The 24,259-nt window shown below is 42.6% G+C and overlaps 1 protein-coding gene across 1 annotated transcript; it reads right to left on the minus strand.

The window, feature by feature from the left end:
- Nucleotides 1–1,241: 1,241 nt before the first annotated feature.
- Lrrc42 (leucine rich repeat containing 42) lies at nucleotides 1,242–24,143 on the minus strand. The gene is made up of 8 exons (XM_075945810.1): nucleotides 23,939–24,143; nucleotides 17,969–18,452; nucleotides 10,695–10,826; nucleotides 9,360–9,478; nucleotides 7,874–7,962; nucleotides 7,321–7,434; nucleotides 3,693–3,777; nucleotides 1,242–1,714 (listed from the first exon to the last, which is right to left on the minus strand). Exons 2-8 carry the CDS (start codon nucleotides 18,436–18,438, stop codon nucleotides 1,461–1,463), a joined length of 1,263 nt encoding a protein of 420 aa, XP_075801925.1. The 5' UTR covers nucleotides 18,439–18,452; nucleotides 23,939–24,143; the 3' UTR covers nucleotides 1,242–1,460.
- Between the last annotated feature and the right edge of the window lie 116 nt (nucleotides 24,144–24,259).

Raw genomic sequence — 24,259 nt, forward strand, 5'->3', positions numbered from 1 at the left:
TGTTGGATCCCTTGGAACTGGAGTTACAGTTGTGAGCTGCCATGAGGGTGCTGAGAATTGAACCCAGGGCCTCTGGAAGAGCAGTCAGTGCTCTTAACTGCTGAGCCATCTCTCCAGCCCCGCATTACCTTTTTAACATGAGACTGACACCTGAAAATGGAAGCCTTCTGAAATGAACCCTTTGCTACCTAACGCCCAGTGTGCCTACAGCTAGGGTTTGAGCCTCTCGGTACTCAGTATGGTCTGCAAATGAGCAGCGCTGGCATCATCTGGGTGCCTGCTGGAAATGCCCCATCTTTCCTTTAATGTCGCCCAGCCTAGCCTTGAACGCCTGACCTTCCTGCCTCCACCTCCAAATTTTGATGATAGGTATGTGTTGTACTCAGCTAGAAATTATGAATCATAAGCCTCCTTCAGACCTGCTCAAGATGACCTTTTTTTTTTTTTTTTTCGCCCGAGACAGGGATTTTCTGTGTAGCTTTGGTGGTACTAGAACTCAGAGATCCACCTGCCTTGGCTTCCCGCATGCTGGGATTAAAGCAGTGTGTCACTACCCCCAGCAAACTGTTGCTTGCTAAGCTGCCTCAACTGCACAGTCCTTACAAGGGTGCCTGCTTCTTAACAAGTGCCCCCAGGTGTCAGGTGTGGTGGCACACACCCACACTCTGGCTAATCTGCCAGTCACCTGTCTTTGTAAACAAAAATGTATTGGCAGGCAGTCGTATTTATTTACTGTGTATAGCTGATATTTGTAACAAAATTCCTGTGGCCTGAAAAACCTACAATATTTATCATCGGGTCTTTTCCAGTAGGTCTTAAGATGGAAAAGCTTATGTCTTGTTACTTCCAAGGCTGCTATAAGTCACTGGGATCTTGATGAATACCCTCAATGGCTAGGACTTCTATAAATGTTAACTACTGTTGAGAGTAAATGTAACAAAATGGACTTTGCAGCCAACTAGACAGGAGTGTAAACCCTAACTTCCACTTGTAAGCTCTGTGACATTAAACATGACACTTAACTCGAGGTTGAATGTTCTTGGCTCTACATTTCAGCTAGTTTCATTTCTGCTTGCTATGAGGCTAGCGCATGCCCAGGGCAGCATCCCATCAGTGGCAGGTTCATTCTCATCTCTGTTCTGTCAGCTGTGCCAAACCATAGCAGGAGCAAACGAAGCCAAACGTGTTAGTTCTCAGGGTGCTGCTTCCTATGGTTTCAATCTGCAATCCACAAGCAGAACTCAACGAGAGCAAAAGAGTTTATTGAAAAAATTACTATGTATTGAAAATATACATTAGAAATTATTACATACGTCCATATCATCCCCCTCCCCCACCACAAAAGTAGAAATATCTGTTTGCTATGCTAATACCATAAGTAAATCCAAACCAAAGGAAAATGACCAGCAGTCTCTCCTCCTCATGTGCTGAGATGAGGGAAAGGTTGACGGCATGTGTTGTCAGTAGGAATTCAGCAAGTCCCAGTCTTCCACCGTCAGACACATACACTTCTGCTTGGCCGGCTGTGCTGTGCTCTGCTCCTCCTCTGACTCCTCAAAAGCTCTCTTCTTGCTCTTCTTTGATTCTTGGCTCAACAATGGCCCATGGCAGTCCGGAGCCTTCTCCCTATAGAACTGGAGTTTTCCAGAAGAGTTCATGTGGGTGTCTGCCAGGGGACATTTCCTTGAGGCTTCCGTGAGAGCTCGTTTCTGATCTGTAAGAGTATTAAGGGGCTAGTGAGGAGTTTTCTGTACTGGTGGGTCAGGGTCTGCCAAAGTCTGAGAGACTGCCTAGGACTAAGATGAGGCCCTGGGGTGGTCTGGGCTGAGTGCTGGGCAGCATGGGTGGTGGAAACCCTACCAAGGCAGAGATACTTAGTAGGTTCTTACTGGGTTTAAGTGAGTCTAACTAATACCCCAAGAATCAAAATCTTCTCAGCTTCCTACACAGAATGTATATAAAGTGTCAGGGTCAGGAACATCCTCAAACCTCACAAACTGTTGGCTTCTTTTTTTCTTTCAAAACCTGGACCTGGCTGTGCCCTCCGAGGCACATGATCTGCCTCTGGAGTGTCTGTTATGTCCTAGGAGTCACCCCACCCCCACCCCAAGACAGTTTCTTAGTGTAGTCCTGGCTGTCCCGGAACTCACTCTGTAGACCAGACTGGCTTCAAACTCACAGAGACCCACCTGCCTCTGCCTCCTGAGTGCTGGGATTGAAGGTGTGTGTCACAATGCCTGGCTGTCCTAGGATCTTATTTTGTCATCTCTATTGTTTCCTTCAGTTTATCAAATAATTCTTGTTTAAAATGACAAAATAAACACAACAGAATTCACCGTTTTAGCCTACCTTCAGAACTTTTCTTTTTTCAGAGCTGGATGGACCAGGGCCTTAAGCATTCCAGGCAAGCATTCCCCACCAGCCGCAGCCCCTGCCCTCCAGACACTTTATTCCCTCCGTTACTCTGTGTTTGTGGGTGTGTGTGCACAGATGTGCCACAGAGCATGTACGGAGGTGAGAGGACAACTTTCAGAGTTAGTGCTCCCTTCCACTCCACCATGACATCTGGGAACACCCTCAGGCTGCTAGGCTTGCATGGCAAGCACATTTACCCAATGAGCCTTCTTAGCAGTCCACAGAACTCTTTATCTTGTAGACTAAAAAAGTCTGTAGCAATTAAACAGTAATCCCCTACTTCCTCCATCCAACCACTATTTTTCAATGACCCCTATGCTCTGGGACGCTCACAAAGGAACAATCATAACACAGTATTTGTCCTATCGTGACTGCCTTATCTCATGTAACATGTCTTCAAGGCTCATTTGTCAAAATGTCCTTACCTTGAAAAAAATAAAAAACTTGTATCATTTTTAACTGTATGTATTTATATAAGTATGTACACATGAATGTAGGCACCTGGGAGACCATGTATGTTGGGTCCCTCAGAGGTGGAGGAGTTTCAGGCAGTCATGAGCCACCTGGTGTTGCTGAGAACTGAATTCAGGTGCTCTGTGAGAGCAGTGCGCACTCTTAACCACGGGGACATTTCTCTAGCCCAAAATGTCCTTACTTTTTAAGATTGAATCACAATCCCTTGTACATAAATACTGCATTCAGTTCATACATCTGTCTGTTGAAGGGCACTTGGGTTTCACTTTTTTCTCTAGATGAGATTGAATCCAGGGCCTTGCCCATGCTAGGTCACCTTTGTCCACTGAACTACAACCCTAGTCCTGCTTCTACCTGTTGGTGACAATCTGTGCTCTGTTTCTTTTGTGCTACTACAAGTCTTCTTTGGGACGAGACAGACAAAGCTAATAAAAAGCAACTTTTCTGATGGTGGTGTTTACACTGTGGGCGACGTTGAGGGAATGATTTGTCTTAATGTTCATAAATAAGACAATACTATTACAATTAATTTTCCCACAGAGAGAAGACAGGCTGTTTTCTTTCTGTTGTTTTCTGTTTGTTTGTTTTCTTTTGTTTTTTTGACACAGTGTTTTTCTGTGTAGCTTTGGAGCCTGTCCTGGAACTGGCTCTGTAGACCAGGCTGGCCTTGAACTCAGAGATTCTCCTGCCTCTGCCTCCCAAGTGCTGGGATTAAAGGCATGCGCCACCACCGCCTGGCTAGGCTGAGTATTTTAAGAGTATAAAACCCAACAGCAAAAACTCCAAAACAAAGAATTCCTCACAGAAGCACTGGGCTGACTTCCGAGGCTCCGCATCTTTCCGCTGCCGCACAGCTTCCACGCTCACTCGCTCCCACTGCAGAACGATCTAAAAGGGATTTGGAAGATTTGAACCCAAATAAAAATTTGCAGTTTTAATCTAAACTTTCTCCGTTCCCCTTGGTCTCTTCCCTTTTTTTTTTCTTTTTTTAAACCAGGGAGGAAAGCACTGTACTTTTGAGCTAGTCTTACTCCCTTTCTTGAAACACAAACCCATTGATAAATTTTGTTTCTAAGAATCAAGTCAGACTGGACACGCAAGTATGACGATCTATGTATCTGTGTGATGCAGGTCAGACTGCTGAGCCCACTCCTGCCCAGTTCCACTCTTGTTCTAAACTAGGAATCAACTGCACGAATTGCCCATCTTTAAACTGAACACTGAAGTCTAAAATCTTGGTTATATTACTTTTCACATACCCCCAGACCTTTCTTATGCCTTGAAATGAATCTGTAATAGCTCATCTCGTCTATGTGTGCAGAATGCCCACATTTCTGTATTCTCATACACGTCAATTTCTATTTTTTAAAGATTTATTTATTAATTATCTATATGCATTTTGTCTGCATGTATGCTGCAGGCCAAAAGAGGGCGCCAGATCTCATTACAGATGGTTGTGAGTCACCATGTGGTTGCTGGGAATTGAACTCAGGATATCTGGAAAAGTAGTCAGTGCTCTTAACCTCTGAATCATCTTTCCAGCCCCTCAATTACTATTTTTAACTGTTACAAATGTAATTTTACTCATTAGCTATTGCTAATTCTTTAGAAATTTGACTGACTATAAGACATACACGACAAAATGAAAACTAAATGATCATTTCAGCATATCTTGAGTAACAAGGACTTTGCATCTAATATTTCTTAGTAATGCAATGCAACAATGACGACCAGAAACGAGGAAAAACACTTGCAGATAAAGAGCAGTCCAAGCATTAAGAATACAGACCTAACATGGTGGAGTACAACTGTAGTTCCAGAACTGTGAATTTGAGCTCATCTTAGGATACACAGTGAGACTCAGGATACAAATAAAACCACAAGTTATAAAAGCACATTTACTAGGCAGAGGGCCCTTACCTCTGGATTTAATTTCTGAATCTTGACATGTTACATAGAGCTTAGTAATGGAATAAGTCACAGGGATGTTAAAGAATTGCGTGAAGGGTCTAATCACTGTCTATCATGCAGAAAGTACTTGGAATATATTGGTTATGGACCCTTCAATATTTCCTGGTTATAGAAAATGGGTACTAGTCCAAGGGAAAGCCAAGATGGACTAAATCAATTTTGTGATTTAGTAGGAAATAAAGACACGATCCTTCCACTAACAGAAACAGAAGGGCTAACTGTGAATACAGAAAAAGAAAGCAAGTTTGGACAAACCGACTTTGAGGTGCCAGGAAGAAACTTGTAGATAATATTTAGGAATATATACGGTTTCTGATAGATGTGAGACATTCTTTCAGGACACTGAGAAACCTAAGATCACCAGGGAAGTAGAGGTGTAAATGAGAAAAGAAAGGAGGAATCAGCTAAGAGAGAAAACCCCTGAGGTCTGCGAGTTTATATTAAGTCACATAAAGGCTATCTGGCAGCTTCCAGAGACACTTAAATAAAGAAGTGGAGGCTAAAACCAGATCGCAAGGAAGGCAGCAAAGAGGACAAGAGCCAAGAACACTGGGGTGGAGGGACTCACTAGAATAAGGATAACTGACATTTCCATACAGAACGCCATCACCATCAGAAAGTAACACTGGGGATATGGTGGTCAGGAAGCAAGGGAATATAATACATGTGACACAGGAAGCTGAAGGCCTTCAGGAATAGGACTGAAAGAAAAAAATAAACAAGGGCTGACCACTGGAATAAACTGGCATAGTTATTTCCTTTAGAAAGGAGGGAAGTAGAGTATGGTTGGAAAAGTAGAGGAAATTTGGAGAGAGAAAAGGAAGTGGGCTCCTGTTAGACAGCTTCCCTCTTCAGGGATGGGTCAGGCTGGAGTTCCCATAGAAGATTAACAGGAGGATGGAAAGTACTCTCTGAAGCCCTGGAGGTCCCGGGTGATGGCAGGAAGCTATGCTGGCCCAGTCAATTACTTTGAGGTCACAGTGTTAGGTGTTTTATTTGATCTGTACTAAACCCAAAGAGAAATCCTGTTTTTGCTATTGGGTTTATGAAGCAGAACTCTCAAATCTCAGTCTCTGACTCCACAACCTATGTTCTTTCCACCATGACACTTGCTACCAACTTATAGGAGGTCCTGGCAAGAGCATCCCACATGTGTCCAAGTCTTCTAGATGTACCTGGGATGCAACCTGGGTTCCACTCTAGTAATTACTGCATCGTGCCCAGTCTGGAGCCAGCTTCAAGTGCTTCTGAAACACTTGACATAGGTCTATCTTCTTATCTACAGGAGGTGATGATATATTCAGGCAGCTGGACAGGTTCACCATCATGCCTTCTGGTTTAAAGCCAGGGAGAGAGTCAGGACAAAGTCTTCCACGTTTCCACTAGGAAACAACTGTTAAGTGTCTGAAGGGGAAAGGTGCCCACACAGGTGAACTGCCATCTACCTGGTACTTTCTGACTTTCTATTCAAGGCTGTACTTTACCAATCTGGACAAGGGCATTATGAAATCAAGAGAGTCAAAGTCCAGGTCTTTCACTGGCAAACGTCAAGAGAGAGAAAGACCAAGAGACTCCTCTCTAAGGCTATGGAAAAAGAAGTAAGTCCAAAAGAAAGGGAAGAGTCAGATTTGAACCCTTTACAGTGTGTGACAGCAGCTAATTCTCTGTGGAGTGTAGTACACTGTTAAAAAAACAATTAAATCAGATCTTATTTTATTTTTTGTATAGCAAGCCATAATTTACTTATTTCCTGAATCATTTGTAGAATAAGACAGCATTCTAGGCATGGCACCCAGTCTATCAACCAGAGCAGGGAATATTAAGATCTGACATCCATGAATAAGGAAAATGTGGTACATTTACACAGCAGAAAAAGTAATGACATTTTGATATTTGCAGACAAATGGATGGAGCTAGAAAACATCATATTTGTGATGAACAGGAAAGCAGAAGAAGCAGTGGGCTCACGCTCGCCAGATTTATATGTAAACATTAGCCCGAGGCGAACACGCCCCCTAGGGGGGTTGGGCTATCCCTACACATATTAAGTGAGGTAACTCAGACTCAGAAAGACAAATATCATAAGAACTCACTCATAAGTGGCTTTTAAACATAAAGAAAACCAGTCTACAATTCACAATCCCAGAAAACCTAGAAAACAATGAGAACCCTAAGAGAGACATGGATCTAATCTACATGGGAAGTAGAAAAAGATAAGATCTCCTGAGTAAATTTGGAGCACGGGGACCATGGGAGAGAGTTGAAGGGGAGAGGCGGGAGCAGAGAAAAACATATAACTCATTAAAATTCAGTACTACATAAGTAGATGGGTCTGTAACAGTCTATCACCAATGCTGACTAAGGTGAAGACTACAACTAAGCCAAAAGAGTATCAAAAGGATTAATATTTATTCAATTTTTAGAATAGAAATGAACACTGTAGTGAAAAGTTTGGAGTACCTGGTCAGCCCATCCCTCTGTTTTGCAGTTACTATGATCAAATTCCTTCAAAGGCACTTTGGAGTGAACAAGGCCTATATGTGTCTGGAGCTTGTCCTTGACAGCTTTGATATCCTAGGGAGGGAGAAACACCAAAGACGTGAATACATTCTCCAAATCTTACTTGCTGTTAGTAGTAAAGCCCACCATAAATTAAGTGTGTGGTACACACCTGTAATTCCAACACCAGGGAGACTGAGGCAATGGATCATGAATTCCAAACCAGCCCGGGCTATCCAATGAAACCAAAACACCAAAACAGCTGGGCATGGTGACCCGGGCCTGTGATTCCAGTATTCTAATAAGCTAAGGATTGCTGTAAATTTGAGGCCAGCCTGGGCTACATGGGAAATTCAAGTCCAGGAAAGGCTACATAGTAATACTGTATCTCAAAAAAGCAAAACAAAAACAGAAGAAGGCCATCATAAATAATACCTCTTTCTAAACACCAATTAACAAAAGCAACGTACCAAATCATAAATTCTGTAAAAATGAAAGAAACCAAAAGCCTTACCTTTAGTCCTGTACCAGATATATCTAAGCAGTTTAGTTTTCTAAAAGAAAATAGGTATCCAATTCCAGCATCTGTGATCTCAGGGTTACCTAGATGTCAAAAATAAGGCAGCATTCTGTCATAACTGTTGGTAAAACCCCCACAGTAAACTCAGAAAAAAAAATCCAGACAATAATAAGCTATAAAGTACAGTGGGTGAACTCTGCAGAGCAAATTCTTACAACATGAAGAAGCCACACTAGACCCTTCATGGCTCCAACTGCCTAGGCCTTGGATGGGCAGAAAGATGTATGATCAAGCAGTAATCCCAAACAACTCCAGTGGGGCTGCGTGAAACAAATGAAATGGTTCGTACCTCTGTGTATCACCATTCACCTCTGAAGCAAAGGCATGTGTTTAGTTTGAAAAGACTTCCAAGGGACTTACAAAGGGACTATCATTCCGCGTACTACCTTGTGTTTTTCAAGAAGCTTTTCTTACATACTACTTTCTCACATCAGAGAATGCTGCTTTAGCCATTTCCTCTAGGAACGCTACACACAGTGCCAGCTATACAGCAGATGCTCAAAAAGTATTTACCAAATAGGTAACTTCCCTGGGAAGTACGCCAGGGGATTCAATAACTTTACTGTGCAGAGGCCAAATCCAAGGCGCAGAGAAGTCAAATAACTTGCCCAAGGGTACAAAGCCGTCATCTTCTCTTGCCTCGCAGTTTCCACTCACTGGGAACCAACCCACCTTGCCACAGATGGTGTTGCTGGACTCTCAAACTGCTGACTTTACCACCGGAGTCAATGGATCTGGCTATTTTTTTTCCTTTTTTTGATATAGGGTTTCTTGTGTAACCACCCTGGCAGTCCTGAACTCACTCTGTAGACCAGGTTGGCCTTGAAATCACAGAAATCCACCTGTGGTGGAATTAAAGGCGCGTGCCACCATCGCCCAGAGAATCTGGCTAATCTAAAATTACCACAAGCCGGGTGGCGGTGGCGCATGCCTTTAATCCCAGCACTCGGGAGGCAGAGGCAGGCAGATCTTTGTGAGTTCGAGGCCAGCCTGGTCTACAAGAGCTAGTTCCAGGACAGGCACCAAAGCTACAGAGAAACCTTGTCTCAAAAAACAAAAAAAAAAAAAAAAAAAAAAAAAAAATTACCACAAGAGTGGATTTATTCAGCTTCTTGTTAAATACTGATGAAAAGAACCTAAATGACAGGTGCCATGGACCAGTGACTCAAAGTACAGCAAATATCCTTATATATGCTCTTAAATTGGCGATACACTGAATGGCAGGGGAAATCTGAAAAGCCTTTTACTCCCTGTAGAAAGTGGTGATAAGACGCTCAAGGTCAGGAATCAAGAGCCTCTGGCTTCAGTCCTGTCACTAGGCTACTGTGGCTCCTAGAAGGTCAGCTGCCTTTTATTCTCTCAAATGAGAGGGATGATGACCCTAAAGCCATTCTCCAGACATTACTACCCCATAACTTACATGATAAATCTAACAGCGTTAGGTTCTCAAGGCCTCTTTTCATCACTCTTACTGGCGCTGTCATTTTTCGAATGCCGGCATCAGATAAGCAATTATCCTTCAAGTGGAGCTGAGTTACACTAGAGAAACAAAGTCCACAAAAAATATTACTTAAATACTGTTTTTAGATATTTCACTTAAAAACAAAGTATTACCGCCTCTAAATATTATAAAAGTCTACCCAAATCCTACTAAGCTGTTGTTCTGTTTTAACTATCCTTTCCTGCTGCTGCTGTTCTTGAACTTTAAATTTCTTAAAATAATTTTTTTTTTTTTTTTTTTTTTTTTTAGTTTTTCGAGACAGGGTTTCTCTGTAGTTTTGGAGCCCGTCCTGGCACTAGTAGACCAGGCTGGCCTCGAACTCACAGAGATCCGCCTGCCGCTGCCTCCCGAGTGCTGGGATTAAAGGCGTGTGCCACCACCGCCCGGCTTAAAATAATTTTTTTAAGATTTATTTATTTATTATGTATGCAGCATCCTGTCTGCAAGTATACCTGCAGGCCAGTAAAGGGCACCAGGTCTCATTATGGTTGCTGAGAATTGAACTCAGGACCTCTGGAAGAACAGCTAGTGCTCTTACCTCTGAGCCATCTCTCCAGCCCCCTTAAAATAAATTTTTTATGTACCATATTTTGCTTGCATGCATGTCTGTGCACCATGTGTGTACCTGGTACCTGAGGAAGCTAGACGAGGGCATAAAATCCTTTGGAACTGGAATTATAGACAACTATGAACCACCATGAGGGTGCTGGGAACTGAACCTAGGTCCTCTCCAAGAGCAGCAAGTGCTCTTAACCACTGAACCGTCTTTCCAGTCCCAAATTTTTGTTATATGTATTTAGTTTTGTGTGTGGGATAGATATACCATGGTGAAAGTGTGGGGGTCAGAGGACAGCTGTGGGAATTGGTTCTCTCAACCATAAGGGTTCTGGGAATTGAGCTCAGCTCATCAGGCTTGGTGACAAGTGACTTTACCCAATGAGTCAGGTTTCCAGTCCCAATTTTTTATCTCTTGCTATAATAAACTAGGAATGGACAAATATGGAACAACATTTTTTAGTCCTGATGGTTTCAATTACTACAGGTGAAGTAAAGGTTAATCAGAAAAAAAAGAACAAATCAATTCTAAGAGTTATCCAATCTATATTGCTATATCAAGTAAACAAAGGTTCAAAAGATTTTAGAAAAACAATTATTAAATAAACACAGGAAACTAAGTTGCATTCCTTAAAATGATCCCACTGGCTCATCCTTTTAAAAATAAAACAATTATTTAAAGCGACAGCGGGCTGGTACCTAGACAGGGCCTCATTGGTGAGATGTTCTAGAAGTTCATGTTCATCTCCAAGCTTGCAACAGGAAAGATCCAGGCGAGTCAGCTCCCGGAAAGACTTGATTTCTTCAAGTTTTTCTGCAATCACCAAATACCTGTGCGGTGTGGAGAGCAATCAAGAGCTTATCTTATCTTTTAGAACTTCTGATTTGTGGCTTTGTGGCACAAAGAATGTGCCACAATCCCAGAGTACCATGAAATTAGCTCACATCCCTGACACTGTATCACATGAGCAGGACTAATTAATACATACCTCAAAAAGCTTGGTGCACAATGGTGGGACAAACATTCTAAATAAAGAGAAGTGCATGACAAAGGCAAGCCACAAGAAAAAACATCCAGTTTGTAATTAGTCAGACCTTAGTGGTAGTGCTGGGATTTCCCCTGGAAATTTCCAAACTCTTTAGTACACTCAAAATTTCAATTACTCATTTTTTTTTTGAGGAAGGGTCTCACTCTGTAATCTAGGCTCGCCTTGAATGCATAAATCTCCTGCCTCAATTACAGGCATGAGCCCAAGCTTTGATCTACATATACTCTAAAATATTTCAAAAGTTATCTAGCAGATCACATTTTATCTTCCTACCAACACTTGAGTCTGAGCGCCTGTCCACACCACTGGAGCTCTGTTACCCTAACTAGCCCCCAAGTATGTGGCAGCAGGACTCTCATTTGGATGCTTACTAAGACAAACTATGAGCATGAGTGATTTAGTGACAGTGGAGCACCTTGCCAAGTGGTTATCAGGAAGCATCAGGGAGGCCTCTGGAGAGGAAAGGAGATCAAGATGGCATTTCACAGCCTGGCTGGGCTCTGCCCTGCCTTCTAGTTGTCCATTTATTTCTAATGAGGTCAGTGGGGAAAAAAATAAATAAAAGGGATTAGGTGTGACAGAAACAGAGAAGAGGTTTCTAAGATACTAGGGTAGCTTGACAGTGCCAAGAGCATCTATTTCTCATATACTTTCCTTTTGGAGGCCTGGAAGTTTCTACAGCAGAAGAGTATGCTAGGGTTAGTGAGAGTAAAGATCTCTTACTCAGCAGGATCTTAACTGCCAAAAACAGGATGGATACTCAGAAGGGCAAACTCTTTCCTTCCTATAGCCAACTGAAATTATTGGTATTCAAATGGACCTACTAGGTAGACAGTTTGAGGTACTGAGACCCTCCTTAAATTGAAAAGTTTAAGCTGCCAGCGACAGCCCAGCTGGGGACCAAGCAAGCATTACTTACTCAGACTACTGCGGCTGCACTGTAAATAAAGCTGTTTTCTACCTTCCAACCACAGTACTGAAGTGTGCTAAGGGGGATTTAGGGGATTACTGGTAATTAGAGAAAAGAAAACACACATCGTTTGATCAATTACCAAAACATTTTCAGTAATTCTGAAATAAGGGTGAAGGACGTAACACTGTGTAATGTGATTAAGAAACATTATGGAACTCAAGGCTCAGGCATTCTAGGCACAGGCAGTACTAAATGTTAATCTAGGATACAAAGGCTCCAGATTGCAGTTTGCAGCTAGTATTCCAAATGACCTTCAGGCCCAAACATTAGAAAAACAATACAACACACACACACATTTTAGTGTCACACAGACCTGAGTTTGAATTCTTTTTACTGTTTTGTGGGGGGAGACGCAGAGAGAGACACACACAGAGATGGGGGTGGTGGGAGAATGAGGAGTTGGTTAGCTGTCAGGCTTGTATCATTGGGAGTAAGTGCCTTTCTTTACACAATGTGCCTTCCTGCCAGCCCCAGTGTCTATTCTAACAGCTTCAATTACTTGCTCCATCATTTAACCCTTCTGAGCTTCAATTTTTCCAGCTATAAGACTGCATCTTCCCATTCTTTCTTTTTCCAGAATTATCTTTAAATAGTGGTGGTTATAACTACTTGATTAACATAGGAAGATATTTTTAGGAAGACACACTTGCTCTCTGTGACCACCATTGGACTAAAGCACGAGGGAGGAGTCTTGTCTAGCTGGAGTACAGCTGTAAAGACACTGGCTTCTCCTGTTGGCACACAGCTTCTGGGCCCGACATAAGACCACAAACAAATGTCTCATCTGCCTGATTCTCTTATTTTCAATTATTTTCTCAGAGTCCTTCCTCCTGGCCTGGCCCCTTTGGTGTTGGTACATCCTCTGCCACAGCAGCCCTGGGTTGCAAACACATCCCTACAGCCCTGGTCTCTAAATGTTCTTCTGGGTAGTCAAAAGAGAGGGTTTAGGTCACAACTGAAAACTCACTTGTACCTGAATAAAAATGCCAAGTTTGGAATTGCTTTAACAAAACATAATCAAAAGATTATGTTGAAAATGTTCCCTAGCCGGGCGGTGGTGGCGCACGCCTTTAATCCCAGCACTTGGGAGGCAGAGGCAGGCGGATCTCTGTGAGTTCGAGACCAGCCTGGTCTACAGAGCTAGTTCCAGGACAGGTTCCAAAGCCACAGAGAAACCCTGTCTCGAGAAACCAAAAAAAAAAAAAAAAAAAGAAAATGTTCCCTATATTTTATTATAAACATAATACATGATCATAAAGTAAATGGGGGAGAGACTAAGAAACTACAGAAAGTACAAAGAAAAATAAAACCGATTGCAATATTCCCACATAGACATTAGAGGTTCTTTTTTTTTCAACAACATACAAAAATATTTTTAAAACAAAATTTTGGATTAAAATGGGAAAAAAAAATTAAGTCACCCCAAATTACCTTGAATTCAATCAATAGTACTACAAAATTATTGTTGCCGGGCGGTGGTGGCACACTCGGGAGGCAGAGGCAGGCGGATCTTTGTGAGTTCGAGGCCAGCCTGGTCTGCAAGAGCTAGTTCTAGGACAGGCTCCAAAGCTACAGAGAAACCCTATCTCAAAAAACAAAAAACAAAAAACAAAAAACAAAAAAAAAAGAAAAGAAAAATCCTTGTTTTTTTAAAAAAGGAATCTGGTCAGGTGTGGTAGATCACACCTATAATCTCAGCACTTGTCAGTTCGAAGCCAGCCTGGTCTAAAAAGTGAGTTTCAGGACAGCCAGGTAGGTTGCAGAGAAACCTTGTTTCAAAAAACAAAAAAACAAACAAACAAAAAAAACATGTCCAGCAAAGCATTTGCCATTCATGTCTCAGGACTGAAGTAAAATCCCTAAGGTTCAAGAAATAGCTAACTCAACAAGTTGTTTTCTAATCTCTGTGTGTCATGGCACACTGTACAGGCCATGGTATGCATGTACCTACTCACACATACAATGAAGTTCTTTAAAAAGCCCATCTGCAGCTGGGCATGGTGATACACATCTTTAATCCCAGCACTTGGAAGGCAGAGGTGGGCGGATCTCTGAGTTCAGGACCAGCCTGGTCTACAGAGTGAGTTCCAAGACAGCCAGGGCTATACAGAGAAACCCTGTTTCGGAAAACAAAACAATTTAAAAAAATCATCTGCCTAAAAAAATATTTTTTTAAATTGTAGAAATGGGGTTTTGCTTCATAGCTCTCTTTGGCCTTATACTGGCTCCCTAACTTGCCTTAAACTCACTGCAATCTTCCTGTCTCAGCCTCCTGAGTGCTAGAATTATAGGTGTTATTTACGCCTAGGTTCACTTTTTTCATCTATCACATTTTTAACATTTTACCACATCATTTAAATTATCTTAAAATATTATCTTAACTTCATTATCTGACTGTACCATAATGTGCTTAACAAATTCTCTAGCTTTCAGCTTCTCACTGCTACAAATAATGCTACAAAGAATACTGTTATCACATTAGATTGAACAGATTTTTAAAAAATTATTATTATTTCCTTTTTTGAGACAGAATCCTACAATGCAGCCTGGGCTGTCCTGGAATTCTCTATGTAGCCCAGGATGACCTGGAACTCAGAGAGCCTCTACCTCCTGAGTGTTGGGATTAAAGGTGTGGGCCACCATGTCCAGATTAAGTTATTTTTAAAACAAGACCTCAATGTGTAGCCCACGCTGGCCGTGAACTCCTGGGCCTTCTACTTCAGCCTTGTGAGTGCTAGGATTGCAGTTGTGTGCCATCATGACTGGGCTCACAAGAGAGGCTCTTTTTTCAGTCAAGTTTCAGTTCCTGTCTATGCTTGAAGCCAGAAGAACAGAAACAAGAAGGTTGACTCCTCTCACTGTAACATTTGTAATAGCCACCTTCTTGAAGCCCAAATTTCCTCTGTAAGGTGGATGCTACTTTATAGGGAATCATAATACCTGTTGAAATAGGTAATGAGTAGAATTATAGGTCAAGCATGGTGGTGTATGCCTGTACTCTCAGTCAGGGAAGAGGGAGAAAGATTAGCCATGAGTTTGAGGGCAACTGGATTTACACTGAGGTGCAAGCACACTTTCACAGTGCAACCTTGTCTCAAAAAACCGAAACAAACAAGTAAGTAAAGTGAGCCATGGGTTGAACAAATCATGTGACTGTTTTTAGGGCTCTCAATACATACTGCCAAACTACTTTCCAGAAATGTTACACTTATGCATTATTTTGGTACTGGAGCTGTTATATTATTAATATGCTCACCAAATGTGAATTAAAGTGATTATTTTCACAATCTAACCAATTAGATTACAAAATAATAGGGACAAATAGCATTTTCAAAACCATTAGAAATATTTAGGCTGTAAAAAAAAAAAACCTGGGGAAAGTAGCGAAGTAGAATACCAGTTGTACAGCATACACTCTCAAGTGAATAAAACTATGTATCTGAACATTATTCTTGTGGTGGGATTGTAAAATTTCTTATATTTCTAAAATATGAAGTTTTTATACATAATTTTATTTTTTATCCTTCTAATTTTTTACAATAAACATAAATAATTTAAAATAAAAGTGAGGTAGGGCAAGGTGGCACATGCCTATAGCACCTAGGAGGCTGAGGCAGGAGATTGGCTGTATAAGGTCAACCCGAGCTAGTACAAGATCCTACCAAGGAAGGAAAGAATGGGATGGGGGATAAAATGTGGAATAAATTGGCTTTGTCATTTATCAAGATAAGTGTTTTCCTTTCACTGGCAGCAATCCCATGTCCTGCCACAACTGAGGCCACAGCACAGACAGAGCTTTCAGGAAATGCCTGCTTCATGCAAATGCAAGATTCCGCTCTGCACGTTCTTTAGGCTTTGCCTTTTTAAAGTAATATATGTGACCTGACCTGGGGTGAAATCATTAACTCTTGAGCCAATTAAATAAAGGCTAGTTGCGCTTTTCTGCATGTTTTATGAGTTTTATCTTGTATTTTTCTGGTATTGCTTTCTCTCTTTTATTGTATACTTTTTGTCTGGCCTCATTTTATAGGTCATATTTATTAAATTCATCTTAATGGTAAACTGGCAGGTTGGAGAAATGTGTCTCAGATAGAATACTTAACTAGCACACATACGGTCCAGGTTGGATCTTCAGAACCACATACACACACACAAATGAACTAATAGCAAACTGCCTTTTAATCATAAAAAAGTTCAGATGGGCTGGGCAGTGGTGGCTCATGCCTTTAATCCCAGCCCTCAGGAGGCAGAGGTAGGTGAGTTTGAGGCCAGCTTGGACTACAGAGTGACTTCCAGGACAGCTAGAACTGTTACACAAGAAACTCTGCCTGAAAAAACAAACAAACAAACAAACAAACAAACAAACAAAAAACCCCAATACTGATTATAAATGAGTTTAAAATTGTAAAGAAAGGTACATAGGTATATGAAGCATGTAGCAATCTACATTTCCAGTTTGACAAACTAGAAAGCCACAAAAAGATGTAAATGTTCACAGTATCTCTGTAGTAATCAAAAATAAATAAATAAACAGTAGTTGGTCTCTGGGAGAGGAAACATAAGATGAGAGAGATGTTACAATCTTCTGTGCTCATTGAACTGTCTGCTAGTTTTTACTCTTTTAAAAGTAGTAGGTGTTCTTAAAGTTCTCTTAAATGATACTGAAATAAATAGTGTATTTCAAATAAATACAGAAAAGTACATGAGCAGCAGAAAATTAGTAAAAAAAAACCTGCTTTGTAAGAAGACAGGTTTGGGGGGCTGGAGAGATGGCTCAGTGGTTAAGAGCATTGCCTGCTCTTCCAAAGGTCCTGAGTTCAATTCCCAGCAATCACATGGTGGCTCACAACAATCTGAAATGCGATCTGATGCCCTCTTCTGGCCTGCAGGCAGACATACAGACAGAATATTGTACACATAATAAATAAATAAAATATTTAAAAAAAAAAAAAGAAGACAGGTTTAGGTGCTGGGAACTTTTCTGAGCATTTCCAAACTTTTGGATGTTTGATTTTTTTTTAAATATACAGACATATTAAAAATTTATTTATTTTTATTTTATGTACATTGGTGTTTTGCCATGGGTGTTTGATCCCCCGAAACAGGAATTACAGACAGTTGTGAGCTGCCATGTGGATGTTAGGAATTGAACCTGGATCTTCTGGAAGAATAACCAGTGCTCTTAACCACTGAGCCAACTCTCCAGCCCCGGAATGTTTGAAATTTTAATCACACATTTTTTTAATGTTACTTTTTAATCTAACATTCAATATTTAGTGTTCTTAAACTGAAACAGGACCAAGAATTATGAGTACTAATCTTCACATTCCCAAGGGTATACCAAGAGATATTTGGCAGGTCACATTTTGTCTTTCCTGTATTCTCTTATGACAAAAGTTGACTCCAAGGGAGCATGATGGTACACACTTGTATTCAAGAAGCTGAGGAGGACAACAGTTAGAGCCCAGCTGTGTTTGTTTTGTCAGACAGGGTTTCTCTGTGTGGGCCTGGCTGTTCTAGAACTCTCTCTGTAGACCTGGCTGCCCTCAAATCTACCTGCTTCTGCTTCAGCCCCCTGAGAGCTGGGAGTAAAGGTATGCACCACCACTACCAGGCAAGCCCAACTGTTCTATACCAGCCTGGTCAATATAGCAAAACTGTACCTCAAATGGAAAAGAGAGAAAAGTTGGTTGCAAAATATTTTTATCTATTGAAAGAATTGTGGCAGCAACCTAATCCTTTTTTTCTTAAAAGTAGGGCTAAATGTTGTAGGAGATGAGGGAAGACAGTGATTGCCCCCCCCTCCCTTAAAATGGCCTGGACTTTGAATGTTTAAGTTTGAAATTGAAAGTACTGTCTGATGGCAGAGTTCATAAGCCCACTAAGCCCCGGGGGTTGGCAGGATAAACACATCCACTGAAGTACTCAAACATCCTAATGAGAATACCCACCTGTTCCTTAAGCACAGCGAGCAAAGCACCAGACTCCCATAGGCCTCAGTGAACTTCTGCAGAGCCCTGAGCCCTGCACCTGGCTCTGTGAATTTCTGTCTGGCTTCCGCAGCAGAAAAGAGCTTTTCAGCAATCTGCTCCGGAAAGCCAATAAGGGAATCAATGTGATCAACATTGTCGGAGATGAAGCCCAACACCAGGCTGAAGAGGGATTTGGCAGAGTAACGCAGATTTCCCTCGCGGGTGTATGTGAAGATGAAGTGATCAGTCTTCTCTTTCTGTGCAGTGTCTTCCCTGTTCATGCACAGCTCCACAGAAAAGCCTTTGGGAAAGAGTCTGAATGGCCGTGGCTTCGGCAGGCTGCTTTTCACACCATCCAGAGCCAGATTGACCATGTGGAGCTGCCCATTTTCTCGAACGTAGATGGGCCCCGGATCCACATGGGTTTCTGAGTTGAGGTAGTAAGCCATTGCCTTGATTTCAGCTGTAAAAGCAAGACACACGAAAGCAAATCCAATTAAAATGTTATCTGTAACATGAATTTCACCTTACTATGCCCCCAGCTTTATGATCCTACCACCAAGGAAAGCAAAACCCACCAGTTGCTGAGAACTCTGTCACTATGAGGCACCTAACTGTTTCTACCTGACGTGCCTCTTTTCACTTTTCTCACTGACTTAGTAATCTACTCATCCTTCACAATTTTAAGCTCAAATTTCATTTCTAAAATTCACTCCAAAGTTACCAAAAATGCCAGCAACAATTCTTTTACAAGTAAATTCACAGCAGTACAGTTTATGTTAGCAGAGCAATAGAAACACCCTAAATGTCCAACACTGGAGTGTTAGTAAATAAAGTATATACTTCATTTCATCAGATATTATGAACACATCGAAATCTTGGAATTAAAAATGTTTACACACAGAAAGAAAGACAGAAGTAAGTAACCCCGGACTGCTTTGGCACCTTCCACACATTTCTCTGTTGTACTTGGCTCGCTGTCCTATTGATTTGCTTCTGGGCCTGTCTTTGCTGCTTTGTACACAGAGAGAAAGACCACATTTAATTCGTCCAGACTCCATAACAGGACTCTGGCACATTACAGTCCCTGTGGGGAATGCTATGGAACTAGTTTAGTTCCATAAGCCTTAAGTAAACCACAAACAACAAGATGTTGAATTTGAATTTAAAGTAAAGACACCCCCCCTCCAAAAAAAAAAAAAAGAATAAATAAAGTTATTATAGTCCTCAAGAGTGTCAGATCTGTTCAGGTTCTGTTAGAGTACTCTAAGGTAAGAAAAAAAAAGCAGTTGGGTGTTTCTTCAGTCACGCTGGTGACATTATGCAATCAAGAATTAATTGTAATAAATACTTGTTTTCTTGGATAAATGAGATTTCAAATTACATGAGAAATGGCTATGTTAAATAAAGTGAAGAGACCAGATTATTATTTCAACAACAAGAAAGAAGGGGAGAAAATGTGAATTTTACTGCAATGTAGGCCTGTCAGCATTTTTAAAGGATTTGAAATTATCCCTCAAAGACTGGCTGACATTTGGAGTGAACTCAGCTTCTGTAACAATGCCTACAACGTAGCCCTGAAGTCACTTACAAGTGTCAGCAAACAATTAAGTGAATGACAAAAATGCTGAGTCTCTGAAGATCAAACAGGGATCCGGATTGTGGGAATCAGTACTATCCATTTTTCTCCTGAGAATAATTATGTGTATAAAGTACAGCAGGAAAGAGGGCCCAGCCCAGCCCTGGAGCCTCATCCTTTCCAGCTCATCCACTAAGACCTATTCTGTGGCCCTGCCAACACTGCACGGGTAAACTGGCCACTCACTCGACCCACTGGAATTGGCTTAGTTTACTGCTTTTGGTTGTTCTGCCTGACCTAGCTATTTCCTGCTCATCATTAACATTCAGCTCAACCATCACTCACCATTCTCCTGGGAAACTTCTCCAAGCCCTGTACCAGTCCATGCCTGTCTTGTTTTCCCAGAGCTCCCAGTGTTTCCTTTTACACAACACTTAGCACTGTGTACTATGTTCACTTGTTACTGTACCCAAATGGAGTTCTTTGAAGGAAAGGCACTTGATATCTCTTACTCAGGCCTAACATGGTGCTGAGTAAGCACTCAACAGATATGTGCTGAACTGAATGAGACCTCAAAGGGGCAGATTTAGTGCTCTGATATTGTTGCTAGGAGCCAGCCCTCTTCCAGGCAACAGCTGCAAGCTCCTCCCCCCACTTGTCAGCTCTTCTGCAGGTGGTACAAACGGAGCAGATGATGGGGCTATATTGCTACTGGTACTACCAAGGGAGAAAAACAAAACAACTAAAGTAAAAACCAGTTTAAAAAAGAAAAAAAGCCTTGTGATAGTGCCAGCTCTAACACTCCATACTCTTCTCTTGCCAGCATTCAGAGTCTGCTGCTGAAGAGATGCCCCCTCCCACTTCTTTTAAGCGCTTCTTTCAGCAGGGGCAAGTATTTGGTTCCTTCGACTTCACAGACCATAATCCTACCCAGGAGGAAAAGAAAACATCCTTTGATCTTTAAGAGTAGATCTTCAGAGGCAACTCTAAGTATCAGAAAGTAGATACTAGGTATGGCCCCCAAAAGAAATTATTTGGTACATAGACAAGAAAATAAACAAATGAGTGAATGAAGGAAAGAAAATGTTTTATCATCACCACCATTTTAGAGTGGCCTGAAGCTTACTATATAGTCCACGCTGGCTTCAAACTCACAGCGATCCTTCTACCACAGCTTTCCAAGGGCTGGGATTACAGGCATAAACTACCATGCTTAGCCTAATGATTTAACTGTAACAGCAGAAAGGCAAATCCTATGGAAGATAATGTACCTTAGTGGACCAACACACCAGAATTCTGACAAGCAGAAAGAGGGAAGAAAAAGACAAAAACCCAGGTTCTACATACATGAACTGCTCTTAATCCTCATCTCTAACAATAACCTTCCACAAACTTTGGAGTAAAATTGAATGAATGCATGGCAAGGATTCATGAAAATTAGAAGTCTGATTCTATCCAGCAGAGGGCACAAGTAGGTTGGAACCAGAGTGCGGACGCTATTCCCTCACTCTACCCCAAATCCTGACACCTTTACCTTCCAAGGATCATTTTAAAAAAAGGGGGCAGTTATATGACTACATCATATCTTTAGTCATCAAACAATACTCTCCGTTTAAATGACAAAAAATTTTCAGTATTTCCTTAAGAGTAAATCTACACCATTTGTCCAGGCAGTAATCCAAGGCTTTACTTTCTTCAATTATACTACTTGAAGAACCACCCTTAGTTTAGGGAATCATGGTAACTTTTTTTTAACATCCTGTATTCTCCCAATAGGGTACTTCCTGAAGTTTGTAAGGTACTATAAAATGATCTAAGGATTAAACGAATGCCTGAACTTTCAACTTTAAGAACCATAAAGGGTAGAGCTTCTTTTTCTTTTTCTTTTTTTTTTTTGTTTTTTCGAGACAGGGTTTCTCTGCGGCTTTGGAGCCTGTCCTGGAACTAGCTCTGTAGACCAGGCTGGTCTCGAACTCACAGAGATCCGCCTGCCTCTGCCTCCCGAGTGCTGGGATTAAAGGCGTGCACCACCATCGCCCGGTAAGGGTAGAGCTTCTATACTGGGTATTGTTCATGGCGGCCTATTACAAAGAGACAGAGCCTTTTCTTGCTTGGGGGAGGGGTGCTCATCCAGACTGGAAAATTCAGATAATAGAATAACAATGTTCAGTGTAGCTCTCTTATAGCTATATGTCAAATTAACAGAGTGACAGGCAGTGTGGTGGGTCTTCCGGCCACCACAGAGAAGCAGGGTTGTGACCTAGCTAACAGTCTGGTTCAGTAGTGCATCACCATACGTGAAGCTAAAGGGAGCACAGAGCATATCATTTCTTCAAATAAATGAAACGTAACCTTAGTACATTAAAACTTCAGTTCTCACTGGGTGGTGGTGGCGGCGCACGCCTTTAATCCCAGGACTTGGGAGGCAAAGGCAGGAGAATGTGAGTTCAAAGCCAGCCTGGCCTATAGAGTGACTTCCAGGACAGGCTCCAACACTACAACAGAGAAATCCTGCCTGGAAAAGCAAAAAACCCAAACAAACAAACAAAAGTTCAATTCTCTACAACTTCTTTAAATAAGAGACAAGCTAAAATAATTGATAACCAAACATGATAGTTTTTAAGCCCTGAAGCCAGTTTCCAAGGAAAAAACATAACAATTATCCCAGTCAGGTGAACTGGGGGAAAAGAAGAAACAAGGCAATGGGATAACAGTGCTTAAACTGTGAGCTGAGCCTATAGTTAATCTGAAGGGAAAAAAAACCAACAAAATCAAAATGAACACCCACCCAACCTCAGTAGATCAATTAACAATCTCTTAAGAATAATAAATAGGCCAAAGAAATGACAGATGTTAATGATACCAGACGTGATTGAAAGCTACCATTTACTATGTACCTACCTACCAGCTGGCAAGCACTGCTGGGAACAGCATAAAATGATGTCATGCAGTCACGGATTCTATGAGGTCAATATTGCCTCTTAATGGATGAAGAGGTTCAGAGAAATGGCATAACTTACTTAAGGCTCACAAGTGCTGAGTGACACAGCCTGGATTCAATCACAGGGCTGCATAACTCCAAAGCACAAGATCTTTCCACTTGCTGGATGCTGTACCTCAAGAATAAAAATACAACACCCAGCCCTAAAAATGTCTTTAAAATACTCAAAAATCAGCCTCACCTTGGTCCTCACACACTGGCTCAAGCTGGGGGTTAAGAGAGCAGGGAATAGATTAAAAAACAAAACAGTGGTCATCTGAGGAAAGAGTGGGTGGAAACAGAACCAGGGCTGTCTTAAGGATGAGGCGTTCCTCCTCCTCTCTGCCCCGGCAGAAATCCGCCATATCCACACACCAGGAAAACATCTGTCAACCCATGACCTTCATCGCAAGACTGCAGACACCTTTGGTTTATCTGAAAACGCAGTGACTTTTGAAATCCGAACAGCAAGTAGTTCTAAACTATCTCTAACCAACTAACCATTCACCTTCATTGTTCTGTGTCACCGCCATTATTCAGTTTGCCACTACTTTTTTTTTCCTGTAACTTGCACTTCCCTACCTGTGTTCCCCCCAAGCTGCAGACACTCAGGCACATCTAGGCCCCTCTCTCCCCAAGAGCAAGCTAATCTCTCCCACATCCTGATAGTTTGACCCACTCCATTGCTTTTCATACAAAAAAAAAAAAAAACCACCCTTCTAATTCTAACCTTACCCATTCACCACTCCCAGCTCTTCGACTCTTCTTCTTCTCACACCTCAGACTCCCTCAAAATTCGGCCCGGGACCTCCAGACTCAATCCCCACCCCCATCTGCCTCCCCGCGCCCTTTTCCAGCCCCCATCCTCCTCTCTCTCGCCATCGGGGTTCCTCCAGCACCCTAGTCTCTCCATCTCTTTCCCGGGTTTGCGTCCTCTACCTTCACAACCCCCTTTCTTCACGCCTCACCATCCCCAACTTCACCATCCCACAGCCTCAACTTGTTTCTTCCCTGCCCCCAAGCCCCACCCCTCCCCCTATTCCAATCCTAGCTCCTTCCCTCCGTGCACGCCTCAACCCCTTTTCTTCTGCCCCTTCCCCAGCACTCCCACCCAAGCCTCTCCCCAAGTCCACCCAAGCTGAATCCGTTCCCTCTCCCGCCCAGAACCCCAATTCTCCCACACACCCTCAGACTAACCCCACACACCGCTGACCCCACCCTCAAGCCCACCTCAGACACCCCTACATCTCCATCCTCCCACCTCTCCCTCGGAGAGCTCCACCTCGTCCCTAGGGCCTTCCCCTCCCCCAGCCCCTCACACTCTGCCCGCCCCCGTCCCCTTGCCCTGCCCGAGGCTCGGCGAGCGGCCCGGCCCGCGGCCGCCACCTACCTGTGCCCCTGCCCGGGGCAGCGAGCGGCAGCACCTCACAGGCTGCTCCTTCTTCCACAGCCCGGCTGACCGTGAAGCAGGCGGCTCGGCACCTAGGCCACAAAGCCCGTGAGGGTGGGACACACACAGAGGGTGGCAAGAGGGAGGGGCTGGGGGCGACCTGGCGCCGCGGGACCGCGGGACCAGCGGGGCGGGGGAGGCCTCGGCTGGGTAGGCGCGCGTGCGCGGCGCCGGCATGAGGGGCGTGGCCTAGCTTGGAGGTGGGCGGGGCGGGGTGGGGCGGGGCCGGGAGTGGGGTGGGACAGAGGCTCCGAGCGAGCT

Source organism: Microtus pennsylvanicus, chromosome 13, assembly GCF_037038515.1.
Source record: "Microtus pennsylvanicus isolate mMicPen1 chromosome 13, mMicPen1.hap1, whole genome shotgun sequence".
Taxonomy (NCBI): Eukaryota; Metazoa; Chordata; class Mammalia; order Rodentia; family Cricetidae; genus Microtus; species Microtus pennsylvanicus.